The sequence below is a fragment of the Chinchilla lanigera genome, unplaced genomic scaffold, assembly GCF_000276665.1.
Source record: "Chinchilla lanigera isolate Chin_1 unplaced genomic scaffold, ChiLan1.0 scaffold00102, whole genome shotgun sequence".
NCBI classification, from domain to species: Eukaryota; Metazoa; Chordata; class Mammalia; order Rodentia; family Chinchillidae; genus Chinchilla; species Chinchilla lanigera.
Genome location: NW_004955503.1, coordinates 7,429,876 through 7,450,128, shown reverse-complemented (window position 1 = coordinate 7,450,128; position 20,253 = coordinate 7,429,876). Strand labels below are relative to the sequence as shown.

At 37.1% G+C, this 20,253-nt stretch overlaps 1 protein-coding gene across 3 annotated transcripts in view; it reads left to right on the top strand.

Moving 5' to 3' along the window:
* The window catches only part of Taf7l (TAF7-like RNA polymerase II, TATA box binding protein (TBP)-associated factor, 50kDa), a 21,176-nt gene extending 923 nt beyond the window's left edge, over nucleotides 1–20,253 (top strand). Inside the window, exons 1-13 of one of the 3 annotated variants that reach the window (XM_005406949.2) lie at nucleotides 1–130; nucleotides 3,132–3,205; nucleotides 3,987–4,065; nucleotides 6,178–6,311; nucleotides 6,952–7,072; nucleotides 7,282–7,337; nucleotides 10,933–11,005; nucleotides 11,343–11,456; nucleotides 11,888–12,133; nucleotides 12,327–12,439; nucleotides 14,298–14,363; nucleotides 15,107–15,166; nucleotides 19,411–20,253. In XM_005406949.2, coding sequence (XP_005407006.1) covers nucleotides 3,134–3,205; nucleotides 3,987–4,065; nucleotides 6,178–6,311; nucleotides 6,952–7,072; nucleotides 7,282–7,337; nucleotides 10,933–11,005; nucleotides 11,343–11,456; nucleotides 11,888–12,133; nucleotides 12,327–12,439; nucleotides 14,298–14,363; nucleotides 15,107–15,166; nucleotides 19,411–19,455 — 1,179 coding nt within the window. In that variant the 5' untranslated portion in view covers nucleotides 1–130; nucleotides 3,132–3,133 and the 3' untranslated portion in view covers nucleotides 19,456–20,253. The remainder of the gene's footprint in view (nucleotides 131–3,131; nucleotides 3,206–3,986; nucleotides 4,066–6,177; nucleotides 6,312–6,951; nucleotides 7,073–7,281; nucleotides 7,338–10,932; nucleotides 11,006–11,342; nucleotides 11,457–11,887; nucleotides 12,134–12,326; nucleotides 12,440–14,297; nucleotides 14,364–15,106; nucleotides 15,167–19,410) is intronic. The other 2 variants (XM_005406947.1, XM_013505851.1) reach the window with 2 other exon arrangements.

Here is a 20,253-nt window from a genome sequence, read left to right as displayed (position 1 = left end):
CCGCCGCTTGCCCTCCCCTGCGGCCGGAGCAGGAGCCCACTCGCTGCCCGCCCGCCGGGGACTCAACAGGCAGAGACGCAGGACCCAGCCCGCAGTCTTCTCGCAGCGGAGCGAGGCGGTGGAGGAGCCGGTGAGCGAGGCGGGCGGGAGGGCTCCGGGGCCGCTCGTCGGGCGGCGGGGCAGCGCGCCTCGCTGAGCCCGCCTGCACTGCGAGGTGCGAAGCTGGGGCTCCTTCTCCCCGCGGGAGATTTGCTAGGGAGACGGCAGAAACCTCTAGAGGCGGAACTCTTCCCTTAGAAGTTTAGTGGCCCGGAGATCAAGAATGTGCGGGACGTGGTCACTGCCTCCCAACTGCACGAACTGTATGAACTTGAAACATGTACTGACCTCGGGTTTATGCTGACTCGGGCTACCTGGAGCCTGCTGCTAGACGACTTTCTTCTAGTTAATCCCAATTGCAATTCTGCTAAAGTGAGACGGAGTTAAGGGTGAATGGGGGAGAGAGGACCTGTTCATTTAATCAGGCATCAAAGAGCGCTTGCTGGGAAAAAGTGTATGCATTTCTTACAGTAAATACTGTACAGGCCTTTGGGTCCATGTAGGTTACAAAATGTAAAAATAATTAAAACTCATTTCAAGCAGGGTTTCCACCTTCTCTCTCACCAGACCTTTTATTTGGGTGATTTACAAGGAACTTCTTCGAAATAGTTTCAGTTCTTAAGTTTCTTTCTTCCATAAAAGAGGAGTTGCCAGAAAGGCAGTGAAATGAACAAAATGCTCTAGTCTTAGTTCTGCTGAGAACTCTAAAAGTTACTATTGATGTGATAAAATCTTGCTTAGCAGCGACTTCAGATAATCTGTGCTTCTGCGTCCAACTTGAAGTCTTTCCTACTTTCTCTGATTAGGCAGTGTGCCCAGCCCCAAGAGTCTTTATTTCATTTACTTTAACTTCTTTCTTATATTTACTTTTTCATTTTTATATTTATATATGTATGTGTACATATATATTTATAAGCAAAAAGAAAAGAAATGACTATCACAAATAATGCATCAGCCACCTACATCTTGTGTGTCTTTTTCACTGCTGACTTTGTGCTTTCTATACCTTTCTGATACTTTCTAAAGTTATACTAAAGGATTTATTTCATGGCAAATGAATAATTTCACCCCAGTAGGGTCCCAGACCCACTTCTATGTGTTAAAAGAAGGCACCAATGCTTTTAAGTAAGATTCAGGTTCAAAACTCAGACCCCAGTTAATGCTTTACAGGTTACCAACAAATGCATTAACTGAAAATTTTCACTTTACCTTTAGGTAAAAGATCTTATAACTTGGTGTATATCATAATGTTTTTGGGACATAAAAAACCTTTGCCAAGTTTCATATACATACATTGCATTCTTCAATATTTGACCAAAAACGTCATCAGAAGTATGTGCCCCAAAACCTAAAATGCAAGCCACTACAGATATATCCTAAATGAATGGAAAATAAGATTATAAATAAAGATTAACTTGAGATCTTAAAATCCCACTTCAGGGCTTGAAATCAGTATGTCAAAGAGAGATCTGCACTCACATGTTCATTGCAGCATTATTTGCAATAGCCAGCTTACAGACTCAGCCTAGGTGTTCTTCAGTGGATAAATGGATAAAGAAAACATGGTCTGTATATACAGTGGAATACTATTCAGCCTTTAAAAAAAACCACAACTTTGTCATCTGTGACATGGGTGAATCTGGAGGACATTATGCTAAGTAAAGTAAGTCAGGCACAAAAAGACAAAAACCACATGTTCTCAAGAACAGCATGTTCTCACTTGTATATGTGGAATCTAAAATGAGCAGACTCACAGAAGCAAAGCGTAGAATGGTAGGTATTGGGGGCTGGTGAGTGCGGGGAATCAGGCGATGTTGGTCAAAAGGTACAAAGTTGCACTTAGTTGCACTTAGGAATAAATTATGAGTATTTATTTTAGCTTGATGCAATCTTGTCACATCGTGTACGTGTACCATAATAGTACTATGTACTCCATCATTATATATGATTATATTGTCAAAAAAACCTACTAACTTGGATGAAGATGATTTACTTTTATGAAGGTGTATTTTTAAAAATAAAAGGATCCATCTGAGGGTCGTTTAAATAGCTTTTAGGGGTATTTCAAATGAGTAGCTTTTTTGAGGATTAAATGAAATAATAGACCTAAAGCACTCAATGGTAGTGTGAGGTACATAGAACAAATGCCAAAAATATTAGTAGTGAATAAATTAAGTCAAATTTTTAGTTCTATTTGTATCACTACTTGAGGAATGCAACTATTCTATGAAGTCAGGTATACTCATTCACACAGCCAAGTTTTAAGAACTGGACTCCTGTTTTTTTTCCCCAAGGTAGATAAGAGCTGTTGATGTGAGCTCTTACCTATGACCCATTTCCCCCCTCATTTTTCAATGTTATAATAAAAATATTTTCAAAAGGAAGTTTTATTACTTATCTACATCAACTATATCATATATTTTGTATGCAGCTCAAGACAATTCCTTTTCACTCAAAAATGGGGGAAAATGGCAGGCTGTAGGTTGGATGTGCTTGTTAGAGTCATAAAAATCTGCTTGTTGTCTCTAAATTTCTATCAGTTCCTTAAGGTGAATGAAATATTGAAAATTAAGCTTTTATTTACATGAAGTCATCATAGAACATTTCTGCAAGTGGTTTCTGGGTTACTTCTGCCTTCTCCTCTTCCCTGATGAGGTCATGTAGTTTGCTTAGGTTGCCACCGCTGTGTGTTGAATTTTACTTCTTTACGTGAGAGTCTAAGAATATTATTAAGACTAAATCATGTTTCATATCAGCTCTTAGGTCATCTGTTCATCAAATTACATAATGTATTTTATACTGACTCTTGAAAATCTGTACATATTAGCAGGGACATAAGGTGACTTTTAGAAATAAAAAGATATGTCAAACAAGTTATTGCTGAACTGTACATGCACCATTCCAGTGAGGATTATGAGGAAGAATTTCTGTAGTAATTTAACCGGTACTCCTAGAAGTGGTCAGCAGAGGGAGCAAGAGTAGCTTTTAATAATTGTTGACTTTCTTTTTGTTTTCATGAACTCAAAAACAAGCCATGAGTATGAGTAAAAGCCAAGATGAACCTCCTCATGAACTCGAAAACCAGTTCATATTGCGTCTGCCTCTGGTAAGAAACCTTTGGTTATCAGAGCAAATGTCTGCAGACCAAAAGTATACTTTGATTTTGCAGCATTTTTTTTCAAGCTATAAAAATTCAGAACATTTGTTTCTCAGCAATCATATTCTGTTAAGCAGCCCAATTCTACTATGTATCCTTCTTGCACAGTTTCTTTGATCCTGTGAATACAACCGATTATGTGGGTTGATTTTCTGGCCAAAGGGCTGTGAAAACAATAGGGCCAGCCACTTATCGTGGACACTAACAGCTTGTTCCTTGGGTAGCCAAGACTCTTCTAAAATTCTTTCTGTTCTTAAAAAGGGTAGTAAAAATGACTATCATGGTATCTCCTGTAAATTCATCACCCTGTGAGGTTATTAAAGCACATCTTAACATTATGTTTGAACCTCTTACCTGACTGATAACTATATTCAGGCATTATTTAGGAATATATGTTATGGATGGGGTTCAGAGAGGTATTTGTCCAATTGAAGTTCATTAATATACCTAGTAAACTGTAGCTAAGCCTTTTTTAGTGCCTGTAACTTAAGAGGAGCAGTGAAAAGCAGAAATGTAGAACTGGTAGATGGCACTAACTATAACTACTAAACGACAAATGATGAAATTACAGTTGGCTTCATCCTAACTTGAAGTATACAATGGCGTCTCTCATGGTACATTGTTGGTAACATTTGGGAGATACAAAGTTTCATTTAAGGGAGGGTTCTCTTTGGTATATCTGTTAACTGCTAAACAGACAATCCTGATTTTTCGTTTACCTCCTTTTTAGGAACAGGCTTGTGCTGTCAGGAACATAATGCACTCTGGAGGTGTCAGCGTGAAGGATAAAATCAAAATTGACTTAGCTTGTAAGTAATTAATATCCATTCAGCACTCATTTATTAAAGAATTGCTATATGCTAAGCACTATACTAGGTGCTAAAGATGTGAAAAAGATAGAATATGGCCTCTATTTTAATGGACTCACAGTTCAGAGAGCCTTGAGTCACTTACACCTTTTTTAAGGGGAAAGGAAGTATGAAGTATGCAACTTGTGGTAGTTATCACAGTGTACACAAAGAAGAGCTTGGATATCAACTGTGAGATTTTCATTCAGTTGGTAATCTCCTATATATAAGCTTTGTGATTTCTGAATGTCAAAAGGCGTGATGAACATGCCATTCACTATTTACAAAAGTAACACATCTATTTCTTTAATATTTTTATATTTGCAAATTGTACATTTGGTAAGAAGGTAATATCCAAAATATATAAGAAGTTTTCCTCAATTGCAAAAAACCAAATAGCCCAATCAAAAATGGGCAAAGGACCTGAACAGATACTTCTCAAAGGAAAACTTACAAATAGCCCACAGGTTTATGAAAAAATGCTCAACATCATAATCATAAGGGAAATGAAGGTTCAAACCACTATGAGATATCACCTCACACTTGCTACTATGGCTTTTATCAAAAAGAACAAAGATACATTCTGGTGAAGATGGACAGAAAAGGAAACTCTGGCACATTGTTGGTGGAAATGTACATTAGGACAGCCATTATGAAAAACAGTATAGAGGTTCCTTAAAAAACTAAAAATAGAAATACTATATGACCCCCACAATCCCACTGTGGGAATATATCCAAAGGAATTAAAATTAGTACATTGAAGGGATAGGCACAATCCTATGTAGCACTGCTTCTAATAGCCCAAATATGGAATCAGCCTAAGTATTCATCATGAGATAAATGGATAAAGAAAATGTGGTATATATATACAATGGGAATTTAAAAATGTGGTATATATACACAATGGACTACTATTCAATCTTAAAAAAGAATGAATTCTGTCAACTGGGACCACAGGGATGAATCTAGAGAACATTATGCTAAGAGAAATAAGCCAGGCATAGAAAGACAAATAACACATGATCTCACTTTTATATGGAATCTAAAAAAACTGAATTCATAGTAGAGAATAAAATAATGGCTTCCAGAGACTGGTGAGAGTTTAGGGGAGAAGAAAATGAGGAGTTGCTGGTCAAAAGGTACAATGTTTTGGCTGGTGAGAAAGGATACGTTTTGATATCATTTGCACAGCAAGGTGATTATATCAATAATAATGTATATTTCAAAATAATGAAGAGAGTAAATTTTAAGTGTATTACTCCGAAAAATGTTTGGTGTTAATTAGCTTGATTTAATCATTCTACATTGTATAAATGTATCAAAACACCATATTGTACTCCATAAATGTAATCTAGTTATGATTTATTAATTCAAGATGATACTAACTTTTAAAAGATCCCAAAGCAAAAATAATAATGCTCTCATACAAGGCTTATCTGCCTACATCACCAGTAAATAAATAAATAAATAAACAAACAGAAATAAAATTTGTAGTATTTTTTTTGGTTTTGGTTTTTTTGAGGCAGGGTCTCACTATGTACTCCAGGCTGGCCTTGAACTCACTATGTAGCCCTGGCTAGCCTCCAACTTGTGGTGCTCCTCCTACCTCAGCCTCCCAAGTACTGGGATTACAGGTGTGTGCCACCTTGTCCAGCTCCAACTACAGATTTTACCTTGATACTTAGCACCATCCTAGGACCACATCCATCCCTTTGAAAACACACACGTATGACGACATGATTGAATGCTTCTAATAAAAGAAATGTGTGTAAATGAGTGGCATTTACCTTTTAGGGTGAGAATGAAGCATTTACTGCTTCACTCCCATTTAGTTCACTTGCATTACTACTTTGGAATGGGTGACACAAATTGGGACAGAAGAGCTCCATACAGTCCCAGTCCCTTCTTTTCTTTGGGAAGTTACTCATCTTGTAACTGTTTTAGCATTTTGAGAAATAGTAGCTTTCACTGGAAACCTAATCTGTATCATGAAAGTCTTCATTATTCAAATCCTGGGATGTACAAAAGTTCTTTGGGAAGATGTCAACATTAATCTTCTCTACTCCTATTTAGCTGATGGATGCCATGCAGTTGTTCAGGTAGAAGATGTGTCACTATCCGCTAAGCTGGTTGATTTGCCTTGTGTTGTTGAAAGTCTGAAAACTTTTGACAAAAAGAACTTTTATAAAACAGCAGATATTTCCCAGGTATGAACTTTCTTTTTCTGGATCTTACATCCTTCAAGGAATTTCTTTCTCTTTCCTTTTCCTTTCTTTCAGTACCGTCCAACTGAATGGCTGCCTGCCACTTCTAATTTCCACATCAATTGCACAGGAATAAAATGTCACGCTTTGGTTCAATGTTTGATCCTTAACTTTTTACTGCCACATTTTATCCAAGTGGCTTGTACTGCTCCCTGTTTGGCATTTATAGTGACTTTTATTAATTTAAAAATATGAGCAGCTGGGATCTTCTTCTGAGCTTTCTACCAATTGCTTCTTATATCTCTGCTGTTGATTTCTTATTTCCTCTATAAATCAAAATGTTAAGATATATGTATTTTCAGCATATTCCCTCTGCAGTGGTAAGCACTGTAACTTAAAAACTCAAGTTGATATACAGTGCTGCTGGGAGAGAGAGGAGAGGGAGGGAGGGAGAGAGAGAAGAGAAAGAGGGAGAGAGAGAAAGAGAGAGAGAGAGGGAGGGAGAGAGAAATATAAAGGAATATGAATGTATTACATAATACTTGTTTTTTTTTTTTTTGGAAATGACAGGATTTCTGGTGGTGATTGATCATAACCCAAGATTCATGACCATAGTTAGCTTCTTTGTCTTTGCTAAATGTAGATGCTTGTGTGCAGTGCTGCTAAGGACCTCCCCTCTCCTGTGGAAGAACCGGCTACCTCCTCTGAGCTTAGTGTAACCAGGAATAAGGAAAGAGACAAAAAATATATCTGGAAGCATGGACGTAAGTCACCAGCCCATTGCTTATTATAGCCTACTATATTTATCTGCTCAATCCTAATTTCTTATGAATCAGGTCTTTCTCCTGGTTCATTCAGCTCATATATGCTTTTAAAAGGGAAGAGACATATGCTCCAGTGGCTCTTTATCAAATTCAGATAGGCATTTGCCTACCATCAGTCATATATGTTTCCCAATTGTGTTTATTTTTAGTTACTCCACCACTTAAGAATGTCAGAAAGAGAAGGTTCCGGAAAACACAAAAAAAGGTTAGTCTCATATTTATGTGTCTGTTGGGTGGATTCGAAGAGGGTTATGAGTGGAAAAGAAAGAGGGAAAGTCAGGTGGGAATTAGTTTGTTCATTCATTTATATGTTCAGTAAACATTTGTTGAGTGTGAGGTAAATGCCCGTCACTGTGTGCTAGCAGTTGGGAATACAGCACTGAATAAAAACAGACCAGATCTTTACAGGTACAGGCTAGTTGTCATGGATCTGGAAGGATCATGCATTTGCAACTTCTGTTCATCCTTTTAGTTTTCTTTTTTTTTTTTTTTTTTTTGGTTTTTTTTTTGGTTTTTCTCCGGTACCGGGAACCGAACTCACGACCTTGCGCTTGCCAGGCAGGCGCTTTGCCGCTGAGCTAAATCCCCAGCCCCTCATCCTTTTAGTTTTCAATTGTAAGACCTAGTTTAAAAGTGACTCCATCTAGGACCTGAGGATTGGGAATTGTGCTTATGTGCCTAACCTTATTGCAGGCTTGTAGAAACTTGGGCAAACTGCAGAAACATTATGGTTTGGCTTTTTTGTTCAATTTAACATTTTATTTTGAAATATTTATAGACTCACATGCAGTTTAAGAACTGAGGATGCTATGTACCCCTTGTTTGTCCCATTGTAACATTTTGCAAAACTATAGTACAATATCACAAACAGAAAACTACCATCATTACAATTCACCAATCTTATTCAAATCACGTGTGTGTGTATGTGTGTGTGTGTTTAGGTCTATGCAGTTTTATCCCAGAGTGTGAGTTCATCTATTCATTTACACATTCAGGATTCTAAGTAATTCCATCACCACAAAGATCTCTTATCCTGCTCTTTTATACACCTCTGGATTCCATCCCTAGTCCTTAATACCTGGTAACCATTCATTTGTTCTCTATCTCTATAATTTTGTCATTTTTAGGATATTATATGAGAGTATATAACATCTGAGATTAATTTTTCTTCCCCTCTCAGCATAATCCCCTCAAGATACGTGTAAGTTTTTACTTATATCAATAGCTGGCTCCTTTTTTAAATTGTGGAGTCATATTCCATGGTATGAATGCAATGGGTTAAGGCTGCATTCATTAAAGAACATCTGGGTTGTCTAGGTTTTGACTGTTATGCAGTTATGAATAGGTTTTTAAGTGAACATAAGTCTTCATTTCTCTGGGATAAATGCCAAGGAGTACAATTTCTGAGTTATATGCTAGTTGCATGTTTAGTTTTACAAGAAACTGATACAGTGTTGTTGGAGGATATACCATTTCATATTCCCATCAATAATATATAAGTGATTTAATTTATTCACCCCCCCAGCAGCATTAAATGTTGTCACTGTTTTTTATTTTAGCCATTGTATCACTACATTCTATCACTACATTAGTGATAAATGTATACTGATCTCATTGTGGTATTAATTTACATTTCCCTGATAGCTAATGACATTGAACACATCATAAGCTCATATTATATCTGTATATCCACTTCAGTTAATTGTTCATGCCTTTTGCTCATGTTCTAAAATGTCTTTTTATTGTTGAGTCTTAAGAATTCTTTTCATATTCTAAATACTACTATTTTGTCAGATGGTTTGCAAATATCTTCTGTCAGCCTATAGCTTGTCTTTTCATCCTGATCACAAGACCTCTGAAAGGCAAAAGTCTTCAGTTGTTTTCTTTTTTTTAGACAAGTCTTGCCATGTAGTTCAGGCTGGCCTTGAACTCATTTATATAGCCCAGGCTGGCCTCAAACTCGTGGCACTCCTCCTGCCTCAGCCTTCCAAGTCCTGGGATTATAGGTGTGTGCCACTATGCCCGACACAAAAGTTTTTAGTTTTGATGAGGCCCAATTTATGATTTTTTTCTTTTAAGGATTTTGTTCTTTGTATGTTAAATTTGAGAGGTCTTTGTCTCATCCAGATCCTGAAGATTTTCTCCTGTTTTTTCTAAGTTTTACATTTTATATTTAAGCCTACCTATAGTCCATTTTTAGTTAATTTTGTAAAAGTATAAAGCTTAGTTTAAAGATGTCAGATTGCTCCAGTACCATTTGTTTTCCTTCCTCCACTGTATTGTCTTTGCACCTTCACCCAAAATCAGTTGGGTGTATTTGTGTGAGCTGTTTTCTGAGTTCTTTATTCTGTTCCACTGATTCATGTGTCAATCTCTCTATTTATATCACAATGTGATAGGTCTTGAAGTCATAGGATTGATTATCCCACTTCATTTTTCTTTGTCAAGACTGTTTTACCAGGGCCGGTGTGGTGGTGTATGTGTGTAATCCCAGCACTGGGGAAGCTGAGGCAGGAGGATCACCATGAGTTCAAGGCCAGCCTGGGCTATATAGTGAGTTCAAGGCCAGCCTGAACTGCATAGTGAGACCCTGTCTCAAAAAAAAGGACTGTTTTAGCCATTCTGGAGCTTATACCTTTCCATATAAATTTCAGAATAAGTTTGTGTATGTCTACAAAACCTGGCTGGATTTTTTTTATAGGAATTATATTAAAATTACAGACCAATTTGGGGAGAACCAAGTAAATGTTTTTACTATTTTGAATTCTTTAACATACATGTTGCCTCAGCTTTATGCTCTGTCAGTCAACAGCATTTATTGAATTCTATAGAGCTCTTTCAGTTTTACAGAAGGACAGCAATCATAGAATTCTTTTTTGTTTATTGTGTTTCATTTCATAGCTCACTGATTTCAAACAAATTAAAGAAATCAGCTTTACTGAGATAAAGCAATTACACTATAACTTCATTATTTGCCTTTAGTGTGTTTTAATAGCTAATTAGTTTCAATCAAATGAAATAAATTATAATGGTTACTTCTGGGCCTGCCTTCTCAACTTCAACCTTCCCTTCCACACACACACACGAGATTAACTCACTAAGAAAGGAATTCATTGTTTTATGTCCAGTAATCGCTAGAGGAAAAGATACAATTTGGTCACTGACTCTGTATTCTAATCTACTTTTTTTTCTGAGTTTTTAGCCATTCTTTGGGAGCCAGGATTCACTTTTATCAGTTGTTTGCAAGATCTTATTTCCCCTCAAACTTTTAATTTTTATTTGTGGCATGATGACTTGGTTACTGTGAAGATAATTGTCTAAAACTGGATTCAAGGGAGAACATTTAGCTAAGATCCAGTTTTTTTGTAGGAATATATCTAATAACAAAATATGGGGAAGTGAAATCTAGGAATTTACATATTTAAATCAAACTACTTCTGCATAACTGATAAGGTATGATAGCTCTTTGTCAATATAAATCATGGCAAATAATTAATAATTGAGACCTAAGGATATAACCTTTCAAAGAGACTTTTACCATAGAGCTGTACAATGAAAAGATTAAATGTGTCAAGTAATTTAATTGGGAAAAATAAGCAAACTGTATAAAATATAGACTATAGCTAAATATTCCTTCATCGATTGTACTACTTGAAGTAGAACTTTGATTGGATAAGCAACAGGCTTATCCTAATGGGGCCTAATTATTTGAACTTATTGGTATATAGGAAAAGGGCATTCCTGCAATACACAGGGTGCTAAATGACACTACTGATATTTCTTCTCACGTTTTGCTTCAGTACATTGAATCTCCCGATGTGGAAAAGGAAGTGAAGAGATTGCTGTGCTCAGATGCTGAAGCCGTCAGTGCCCGTATCCTTTGTACCAGAACCAGATATTTTTTATATAGTCTGCTCCACTCCAAATGCACATACTGACAAACTTCACTTCTGGTATTTGTGTGCCAATTTTCATATGTAGAACTTAAGATTTTTAGAAATGTTACTTGCTAGCTAGGAACACAAATACCTGTAATAGATATTATTTACTTGTATAATTCAATATAAGGGACTTCTCCACACTAGGACTAGATACAAATGACCAAAAGTTGTACTTAATTAAAGAGCAATTTTAGCCACAGTGCCTCTTCCCAGGCAGCTGTGCCTTCTCCTTTCCTTCTGCATTTTCCTTGACAGCTCCCTCCTTTCAGGATGGGAAGTCATTGCTGATGATGATACCAAGGATATAGAAAGTCAAGGAAGCATTCCAGGCTTACCAGTATCCCTGGAAATGAGTGACTACAAGCAAGGAGATACCTCAACAGGTATTTTAGGAAAGGCAGAGTAGAGGCTTTAGATGGAGCAGGTGTTGATTGAATGTCAGAGATCACTCTCCATAGACTCGCAGGTCAATAACAGAAAAAGGGTGACACTGCCCTTCTTCACTCTTATTGGCCCCCAGTACTTAAAGGGCTTTAGATTGGAATTCTAATTTCCCATCCATCCCTCATATTCAATTTCCTATGGACCCTTAGATTCTCTAAATGTCGTAGCCATTGAATAAAGGAATGCATGTTAGTATTTTATATTTCCTGTCCTCGTTTCATGAAGAGAATGATCTTCCTGTAAGAAAAATGATTTATAAAATTCACTGGTTATCCAGTCCGTTTGAGAGCAAAAAGTATAATTGTTTCTGAAATGGGAATTATTTGCAAAGCTTCAGACATTTCACTTTTCTCTTACTTAAAACCCATAGAGTATGATATAATTCGAGAGCTGTTCAGTGATTCCAGTAGTAACATTCATGGTAATGAGGATGAGGATGAAAAGCAGGGCGAAGAGGATGATGATGATGATGATGACGATGACGACGACAACGACGACGAAGAGGACGAGGAGGAAGAGGAGGATGAACATTTTGAAGAGGCTCTAGAAAGGGAGCTGCAGGCCAAGATTACTGAATATCGCCAGAATAAGACTAAGACAGGTGCCCGTGAAATAGGTAAGTCAGAGGGAAACACAAACAGATGGGATAGGGTAGGTGGCAGTGCTAAAGGCTAACCCTAAACACACACTAGATGCAAAGCTACCTTTGAGAAGTTCTTGCTCAGATGCGGATTTTAACTTGATTTGGGAGCCTGTCCCTTAGTTTATGCTGCATTTAGATACATAAAGTTTCTCTGTATCTCTGTTAGTTATGGAAATTCAGAAAAATATTCATTACAAGGAGAAAAAGCTCCATGTGATTCAAATCAAAGCACAAAGGCAGAAGAATATTTTCAGAAAAGTGGAAAACCTGGCCCTCAGGGTAAGTACTTGTTGGCTCGTATAAAGAAATACTGATATTTTACTTTCAAAATTTCATCTTTGTGTTTCTACTTAAGTCATCTGTATGCAGTATTTTTATTCATTTATGAACCCAAACACCTCTTACAATCCTTAAATAAAAGATAGTTCTGAATAATTTTGAACATGTAGTAAAGGCTTTTTGGTGGGGGGACAGATGATTTAAGATAATAATTGTCAGTACTGGGGATTTACTGTGCAAATAGCACATAAAGAACTATGCATTATCTCATTTCATCTGCGAATCCCTGCAATAAATGTAGTCACTATTACTACTTCATAAGTAAAGAATCGAAACTCAAAGAGGTTTTAAGTGATTTGCCAAGGACTACAGTGAATACTAGGGTATAGACTGAAACCTATTGTTTGTACCAAAATGTATTTGTTTCAGTAAAAGGAATTAATTAATTTCAAATTTTATGATACATGCTTGAGCAGGAATAAACATCTTGGATTATTTTAGTAATACATGTTTAAAAGCTTCAACAACTTAGTGAAATAAATCAGACACACAAGTTTAAATATCACACTGTTTCTCTTGTGTGAGAAACTCAAAGGGTAAATAAGGAGCAAAACAGAGGATAGATATTGGGAAGTAAGAAGAACATGTTCAAATGCGAAGGGGAACAAGGGAGGGGGAGGGAGAAGGGAGGGAAAGGCAAAGGGATTTTAAAAAAGAGAATGGAAGGGAAAGAATGAAAACAAAGCTTGCATAAATGGGGAGGAGAAGAGTTGAAGGGAAGGAAGGGGAATAAGGAAAAAGAATTAAGACATATTATGTACAGATACAAAGCCCCTATGATGAATGTGATCATTATAAATGGGCAAATATATACTAATAAAAATAAATTAAAAACAGAAAAGAAAAGAAAAGAAAAGCAGGAGGCAGCAGTATTCTGAATATCTCACTAGCATGAACTGTAAGAAGTCTGATATCACAAATTTGTTCTACTATTTTAAATGAAGTTTGCAGGCTCAGATTTTCCTTGATACTTGTTTACCCACAGAAGTAAATGAAAGAATAGTGTATAAAGTGCAATTTGTAACTGCAAAGTGCTAGAGCTCTCAGTGTTTGGGTAGACTAGATACATTGTATGGAGTCTGGTGCTGTAATCTGGAACATCTGCCTATCTGAAATACTTATTTTCCAAGAGCACAAGTATAAGGGCTCTATAAGTTGGCTATAAATTTTCACTCCGCTCTGTTGAAAAGCAGGAGGTGGCAGTGCTCTGAATGTCTCACTAGACTGAATTGTAGATTAGAGGTATAACTGATATCACAGATTTGTTCTGCTATTTGAAATGGAGGCTCATATTTTAGTTTGCACTCTTCTACCCTTAGAACTGAATAGAAGAGTTCATAAAGTGAAGTTGAAACTTCAGAGCTGAAGCTCTCAAAGTTTGGGCATAAGCTAGATATATGGAATGGAGCCTGGCTGTGTGCTGTTTAATGTCTGCCTGTCTGCAATACTAATTTTCAGAGTGCATTTGCATAAGGACTATATTATGAATAGCAGCATTGCCTATTAGGTTCTATTCAGCTCTGTTGAAAAGCAGGAGGCAGCAGTGTTCTGAATTTCTCACTAGCAAGAACTCTAGGTTAGAAGTCTGATCACAAATTTGTTCTGTTGTTTTAAATGGAGCTTGCAGCCTGAGATATTCTTTGGCATTCCTCAACACATAGAAGTGAATGGAAGAAGAGTGTATATAGTGCAGTTTGTAACTGCAAACAGGTAGAGCTTTTAGTTTGTGGGTATACGTAAGTTAAAGGGAATGGAGTCTGACTGTACTCTCTGGATTGCTTTCCTATTTGCTATACAGATTTCCAGAGTGCATGTGTATGAGACCGCTATAAGAAAAAGCAACGAACTTCAACAAAAAGAAAATGTATGTTTAGGCCATGTTTATTCCCTCCATGGTAGAATTCTCTGAGGAAGTGTTAAGTTAACACTTAATTACAGAGGGAAATTGCAAAGAACTTGGAGAATTCTTTGTCAGATTTTATTTTCTGTAGAGCAGTGGTTATCAAAGGGGAATAACTGGACACAGCTACACTCACTTTGGGTGTGGTCCTTTAGAATAATCAACAATAACAGATGTTGATACATTCTGAAAGATATAGATACTGGTATTATTGTGGCTATTGTTGCATGTAGCATTAGTGAAGAGCAGTAATATTCTGCCCGAGTGAGGGGAAATGAAGGAAGACTCAGTGCCAGGTTCCAAGCCACCTTTTTAAAAAGATTATCACAGGGGCTGGGGCTATAGCTCAGTAGTACAGCACCTGCCTGGCAAGTGCAAGGTCCTGAGTTCGATTCCTGGCACCAAAATAAATAAACAAGTTAGTTAGTTAGTTAATTAGTTAGTTATCACAGCCAAAGGATTTGTATTAAATTAGAAATAGGTAGCATGAAGACAGTCTTACCATTTATTTTAGGGTGAGAAAAAATACTGTGCAGAGTGCATAAAATGAAATAGGATGACACTATTGTTAGTGGATATTTTTGTATTCTAGTCTCTTTAGAAAGAGTGACTGACAGTTTTCTTATATTTCAAAGTATTTGACAAACTCTGTCTCCCTTGGTTCTCCCTTCCTCGGCATTCATCTTCTTAAACAATTTGTTTTCCAGAACCATTTAAGATGTGTGCTGGAGAATCTTAACATACAGGAAAAACAAACAAATGAGCAGGTAAGAAATATATTTTTAAATCAACCAGAAAACATTCACTATAAAGAACCCCTCCATCCCACTCCTAATTCCTGGCTGTTCTCTCACAGAAATAGTGGTGGACAAAACTTCTAAAAGAGGTGCCCCAAAAAGTTAAATAAATAAAAGAGTAGCAGGGTAGATCAGCCTTTTCGAAAATTCACTCACTCAGGAGTTATTGAGCGCCTGTGGAGTGAAAGGCACTGGATGTAGGGTTGAATAAGACAGACGTAATCCTTGTCTTCATGGAGCTAACAGTCTAGCAGGGGAGACTGACAGTAAAAAGTTATCATATAAATATAAACGCACAAATTGTAAAGAGATGTTGTGGAGGAGAAAAAAGTCATTGATGCAATTAGAAAGAAGAGAATCCTGAATTTAGTTGGGGTATCATGGTAGAGCTCTCTGAGAAAGTGTTACTTAAGCCTGGAATTGAAGGATGAATACAGGTAAAGTGGGATGAAGAGCTTCTTGGGTGGAGCACATGCAATGGAAAAGAACTTGGCCTATTTGGGCACATTCGGAATTTTTTGGGGGAGACATCTGTTTTTTTTTTTATGGTTCTAAAGCTGGAATCCAGATCCTTGTGTATGCTAGGCAAGCACACTACTAATTATATACCTATGCCTAAAATATTTTATAACAGCTTTATTGAGATACAATACACATGCCATATAATTCACCCACCTAAACTATACAATTCAGTGGCTTTTAGTATATTCAAAGAGTTGTGAAACCATCACCATAACAATTTTAGAACATTTTCATCACCCCCAAATGAAAGTTTGCACCCACTACTGATAGCAGTCATTCCCATTTCATCTGAATTTCTCCCTTGCTACCCATAGTCAACCACTAATCTGCTTTATAGTAAGCTACTTCCTGTACTGGTTACTTGATACAAGAGGACTCATGTATGGCCTTTTGTGTTTGGCTTTATTAAAAAATCAGTCTCTCAAGTTCATACCTTTTTGGTATGATTTTTTTTATTTTACTTTAAAGAGAATAGTAAAAAAAAAAAGAACAGTATTTGGCTTGGCTTCTTTTAATTAACAAACTGTTTTCAAAGTTCATCTATTTTGTGCCACAGATCAGTCATTATTCCACTTAAGACTGAATAGTATTCCATTATATGAACATTGTATTTATTTGTTTATATACTGATGGACATTGGGAGTGTTTCTACTTTTTGTGTGTTATGAATAGTGCTGCTCAGAATAGTTGTACATGACAGACTATAATCTAAGGATTTATGGTACTTGAGTCAATTACTTGCTGATAAAGGAGAAGGAAGCGTTAAGGCCATATGCCAGATTTCTAACTTGAGTGACTATCATCCAAAGCCATAGGAGAACATACAGAGTGAAAAAGAGAAGAGAGTAGCATGAGACAAGTAAGGGTCAAGTAGCTGTACGGAAAATGTATGCTGACTCCAGCCTTAAACTGCTACGTGTAATAATTTAAAAAACAGGAGTTTGTGTTGTGAGGATAGGCTTAGGGCACTGTGCCCTATCTCCCATTCCAAGTTCAGAGACATGCTTTTAAAAAAAAAATCCCAATACTGGGGATTGAACCCAGGGCCTTAACACTGAGCTGCATCTTCAGCTCTTTTTGATTTTTTTACTTTTGAGACAGGTTCTTGCTAAGGCACTTAGTTGGCCAGGCTGGACTCAAACTTGTGATCCTCCTGCCTCAGTCTCCCAGAGTACTGGGATTACAGGGTGTGCCATCACACCTGGCTCTGAGGCTTTCTTATGTTCTATATATTCCCTTCCTCCCAGCAAATCACTTATCCAGGTACTGCTTATAAACAACCAGGTGAAAAGTTAATGCCGAGATTGTTTTAGTGTTCATCAATCATCTTTGTTTTTGCATGAGTAGTTAGTATTGAGGAGTGCCATTCTAACATAGAAATGTAGCTGGAAACTTTATTTAAGAGTCTTATGTTAGCTGTTTTATTCAGCATAGATTTATCATTGTTTCCTTGAAGCTAGGTTCTTCAGGGAACTTTGAAATGCTTATGAGGCTGTCTTCCTTCAGTTGGGCAGACACTTGAGAGAAGCAGGGATTTAAAGGAATGAGAGTTCACTTTTGTCTGTGGAAACTAGGGAATGCTTCAAGGAAAACATAGTATTTGCCTGGGGCCATAAAATATAGGTAGGGTCTTAATAATGAGATAGGGAAAGGAAGGCATTCTATGATAATGTAGTATATATAATAGCTGAGAGGCAGTGATGCCTGACTAAGAGTTTAGATTTTTGGTGTAGATCATGATGAGCCCCCAGAGCTGTTTTTGTTTTTAAACCTAGAGAGTAACGCAAGAAGATTTCTTTGGCACAGCATATTCATAAAATTAAAAACAGGGAGAGGGGCTGGGGATTTAGCTCAGCGGCAAAGTGCCTGCCTGGCAAGCACAAGATCGTGAGTTCGGTTCCCGGTACCGGAGAAAAACCAAAAAAAAAAAAAAAAAACAGGGAGAGACTAGTAAAAGGTGCAAGTGATAGAAGGAACCAGAACTTAACAATTGATTGGATTTTGTATTCGCTTTCCACTGGTATAAGAGATACGTCAGATAATCAAATTATGAGATAAAGGTTTATTTTGGTTCACAGTTTTAAAGGTTTCAGTGCATGACCAGTTGGCCTCTTTGCTTTGTAGCAGCATTACATCATGGTGAGGCACATGTGTTGGAGAATCAAAAAGGAGAAAGAGAGGAAGAGACCAGAATCTCACATTTCCTTTAGAGGAGATGTCCAAAATGACCTAATTCCTCCCACCAGATCCTACTTCTTAAAGGTTCCATCATTTCCCAAAGGCAACAGACTACCGACCAGGCCTTTATCATATCAGCCTTTGCTTTTAGGACACAATCCAGATGTAAACTGTCACAGATTTACAGGCCAAAAAGAGGATCAAAGAGTAGTCCTAAGCCAGGGTGAATGGGAAATGCTGTCCCACTAACTAAAACTAAGACAACAGAAGAGGTTGTGTGGGGGCGATGAGGACTGTCATTGGAAGTGCTTCTGCAAACAGGAGACTGGAGAGAAATCCATACACAAATGATTATTGAAGATGGGAGGTTAGTTGAACTAACCAGGCTGACTTTTCAGCAACTAGTTTGAATAAAGGGAGCATACCTTTAGGGGGAGGTAGGAAAAAGAACCCATGAGGGAGCATGAACTGGCTCCGCTGCATGATCAGTCAGGCTCATTCAACATCAGAGTGAGAAGCCTCTGAACTACCATAGGCAGCAACTGGAGGAGTTTCGTAGGTGTTGTACAGCACCGGATTTTTTTTTAAATTTCTTTTCCTTTCACTTTACAGACTGAAAATCCATACTGGTAAGGTGACCTAAATTGAATAATACTAAAAAAAAATCTTTGTCTGAAAGACAAGATATATATATATTATTTATATTTATATATTATTTATATAAATATATATATTTATATAAATATATATATATATATTTATCTGAGTATTATTGTTCACTTACCATTTCAAGTTTTAAAAAATTAAATCACACACCATAAAGGTTCCATGGCTTCTGACTTAGAAAGCATAAGTTAGAACATCATCAGGTTGATCACTGATCAGGACCCTGACCTGGTTTCTAAGTGTTTCATAATGTAGCAAGAAGCAGAAGAGAATACTTTGTATTAGAGCCAAAGTGTTCACTGGGAAAGAGAATATATTGTCTTATGTTTTGACACTTAGAATATGGCTGTAGTGATCCAGTCACCCTTATCCTGGCAGTGATCTCTGACCTCTGATTATTCTTCACAGAAGCATAGATTATTTTCTTTTTGAGATAGTGTCTCGCTATATAGTTCAGGCTGGCCTTGAGCTCACTCTGCAGCCCAGACTGGCCTCAAACTCACGGCGATCCTCCTACCTCAGCCTTCTGAGTGCTGGCATTACAAGTATGCAAAATCATGCCCAGTAGAAGCATAGATTTTTAACTGCAAACATATTCAGTTTTTAAAAACATTTAATTTTAAAGCTTCCTTTTAGAGGTTTTGTATAAAAAATGATAACGTCATGGCCATAGCATTTTGGATGTATTCTTGACTATGGCACTGTTCTTTGGAACATTTTAAGGCTGAGATAACTTTATAAATAAATGACAGTTGTTCCTTTTTGGTTCATATAAGTAAATTTAAAGTGATATAGTAGAACTTAAGATTTCAGATGAAGTTTTCATGCTTTTCTGCATTTCCTTACAGATCGCTTCCCTAAAGGAGAAGTTGAACTATTTTCTGAAGAAATGAAGAGAGCGTTCAACCTGGCATATCAACGTTGGATCCACCATCCAGACTAAAGTCTGGGTGAAGCTGTGCATCTCTTGGTCCTTTCAGCTGCCTTAGTTGCATCTGTTCCTCTAAACCTTTTTTTTTTCTTTTTGCTAGAGATAACATAGTAGAAGCTCACACTCATGTAAAAATAGTACTTAAAAAGTAGTAGATTTAAAGAGCCTACTCAGTGATGGAACTTTGCTTCTCCTTATCAATTTTAGAATGACATAATTGCTTTTGTGCCGTGGTGCCATCAGGTGACTCACCTGTGCTTGCCAAAGGCAGACATTGTAGCCTCAGAGGTCATACAACTGATTTGAGTGTGTTTTAGCTTTTCCAAACCCTTCTGATTAAGTATTTCCTACAACATAGAAAAAAATCAGTTCATTTCTGTCATGAGCTAGGACCTGCCACAGTGAATTAAAGTGCCTACCTTAGAGCAGTTAGTAATAGTTTATATCCTGTCTGTTCAGGTAATAGGGCTGCTTTCTTGCTCAGGGATAATTTCTTGCTTCTGCTTATCTTTATACAGCTGTCGTGTATTTAGGACTGTGGCTGGTTGTTATTCATGAAGTAAGGAAACCGTCAGAAGAGAGTTGAAAAGTTCTGAGCTGTTTTCTTATTCTGAGCCTCCTCATACTAATCCCCATTAGAAGAGTTCAGGAAAACTCAGATGCTTATAATGCCTATGAACAGTTCTTTAACAACCCTGAATCATTTTAGAGTATTTTTATTTTCATCTCTATTGTGATTTTCTGGTCTGTATTCTTTAAG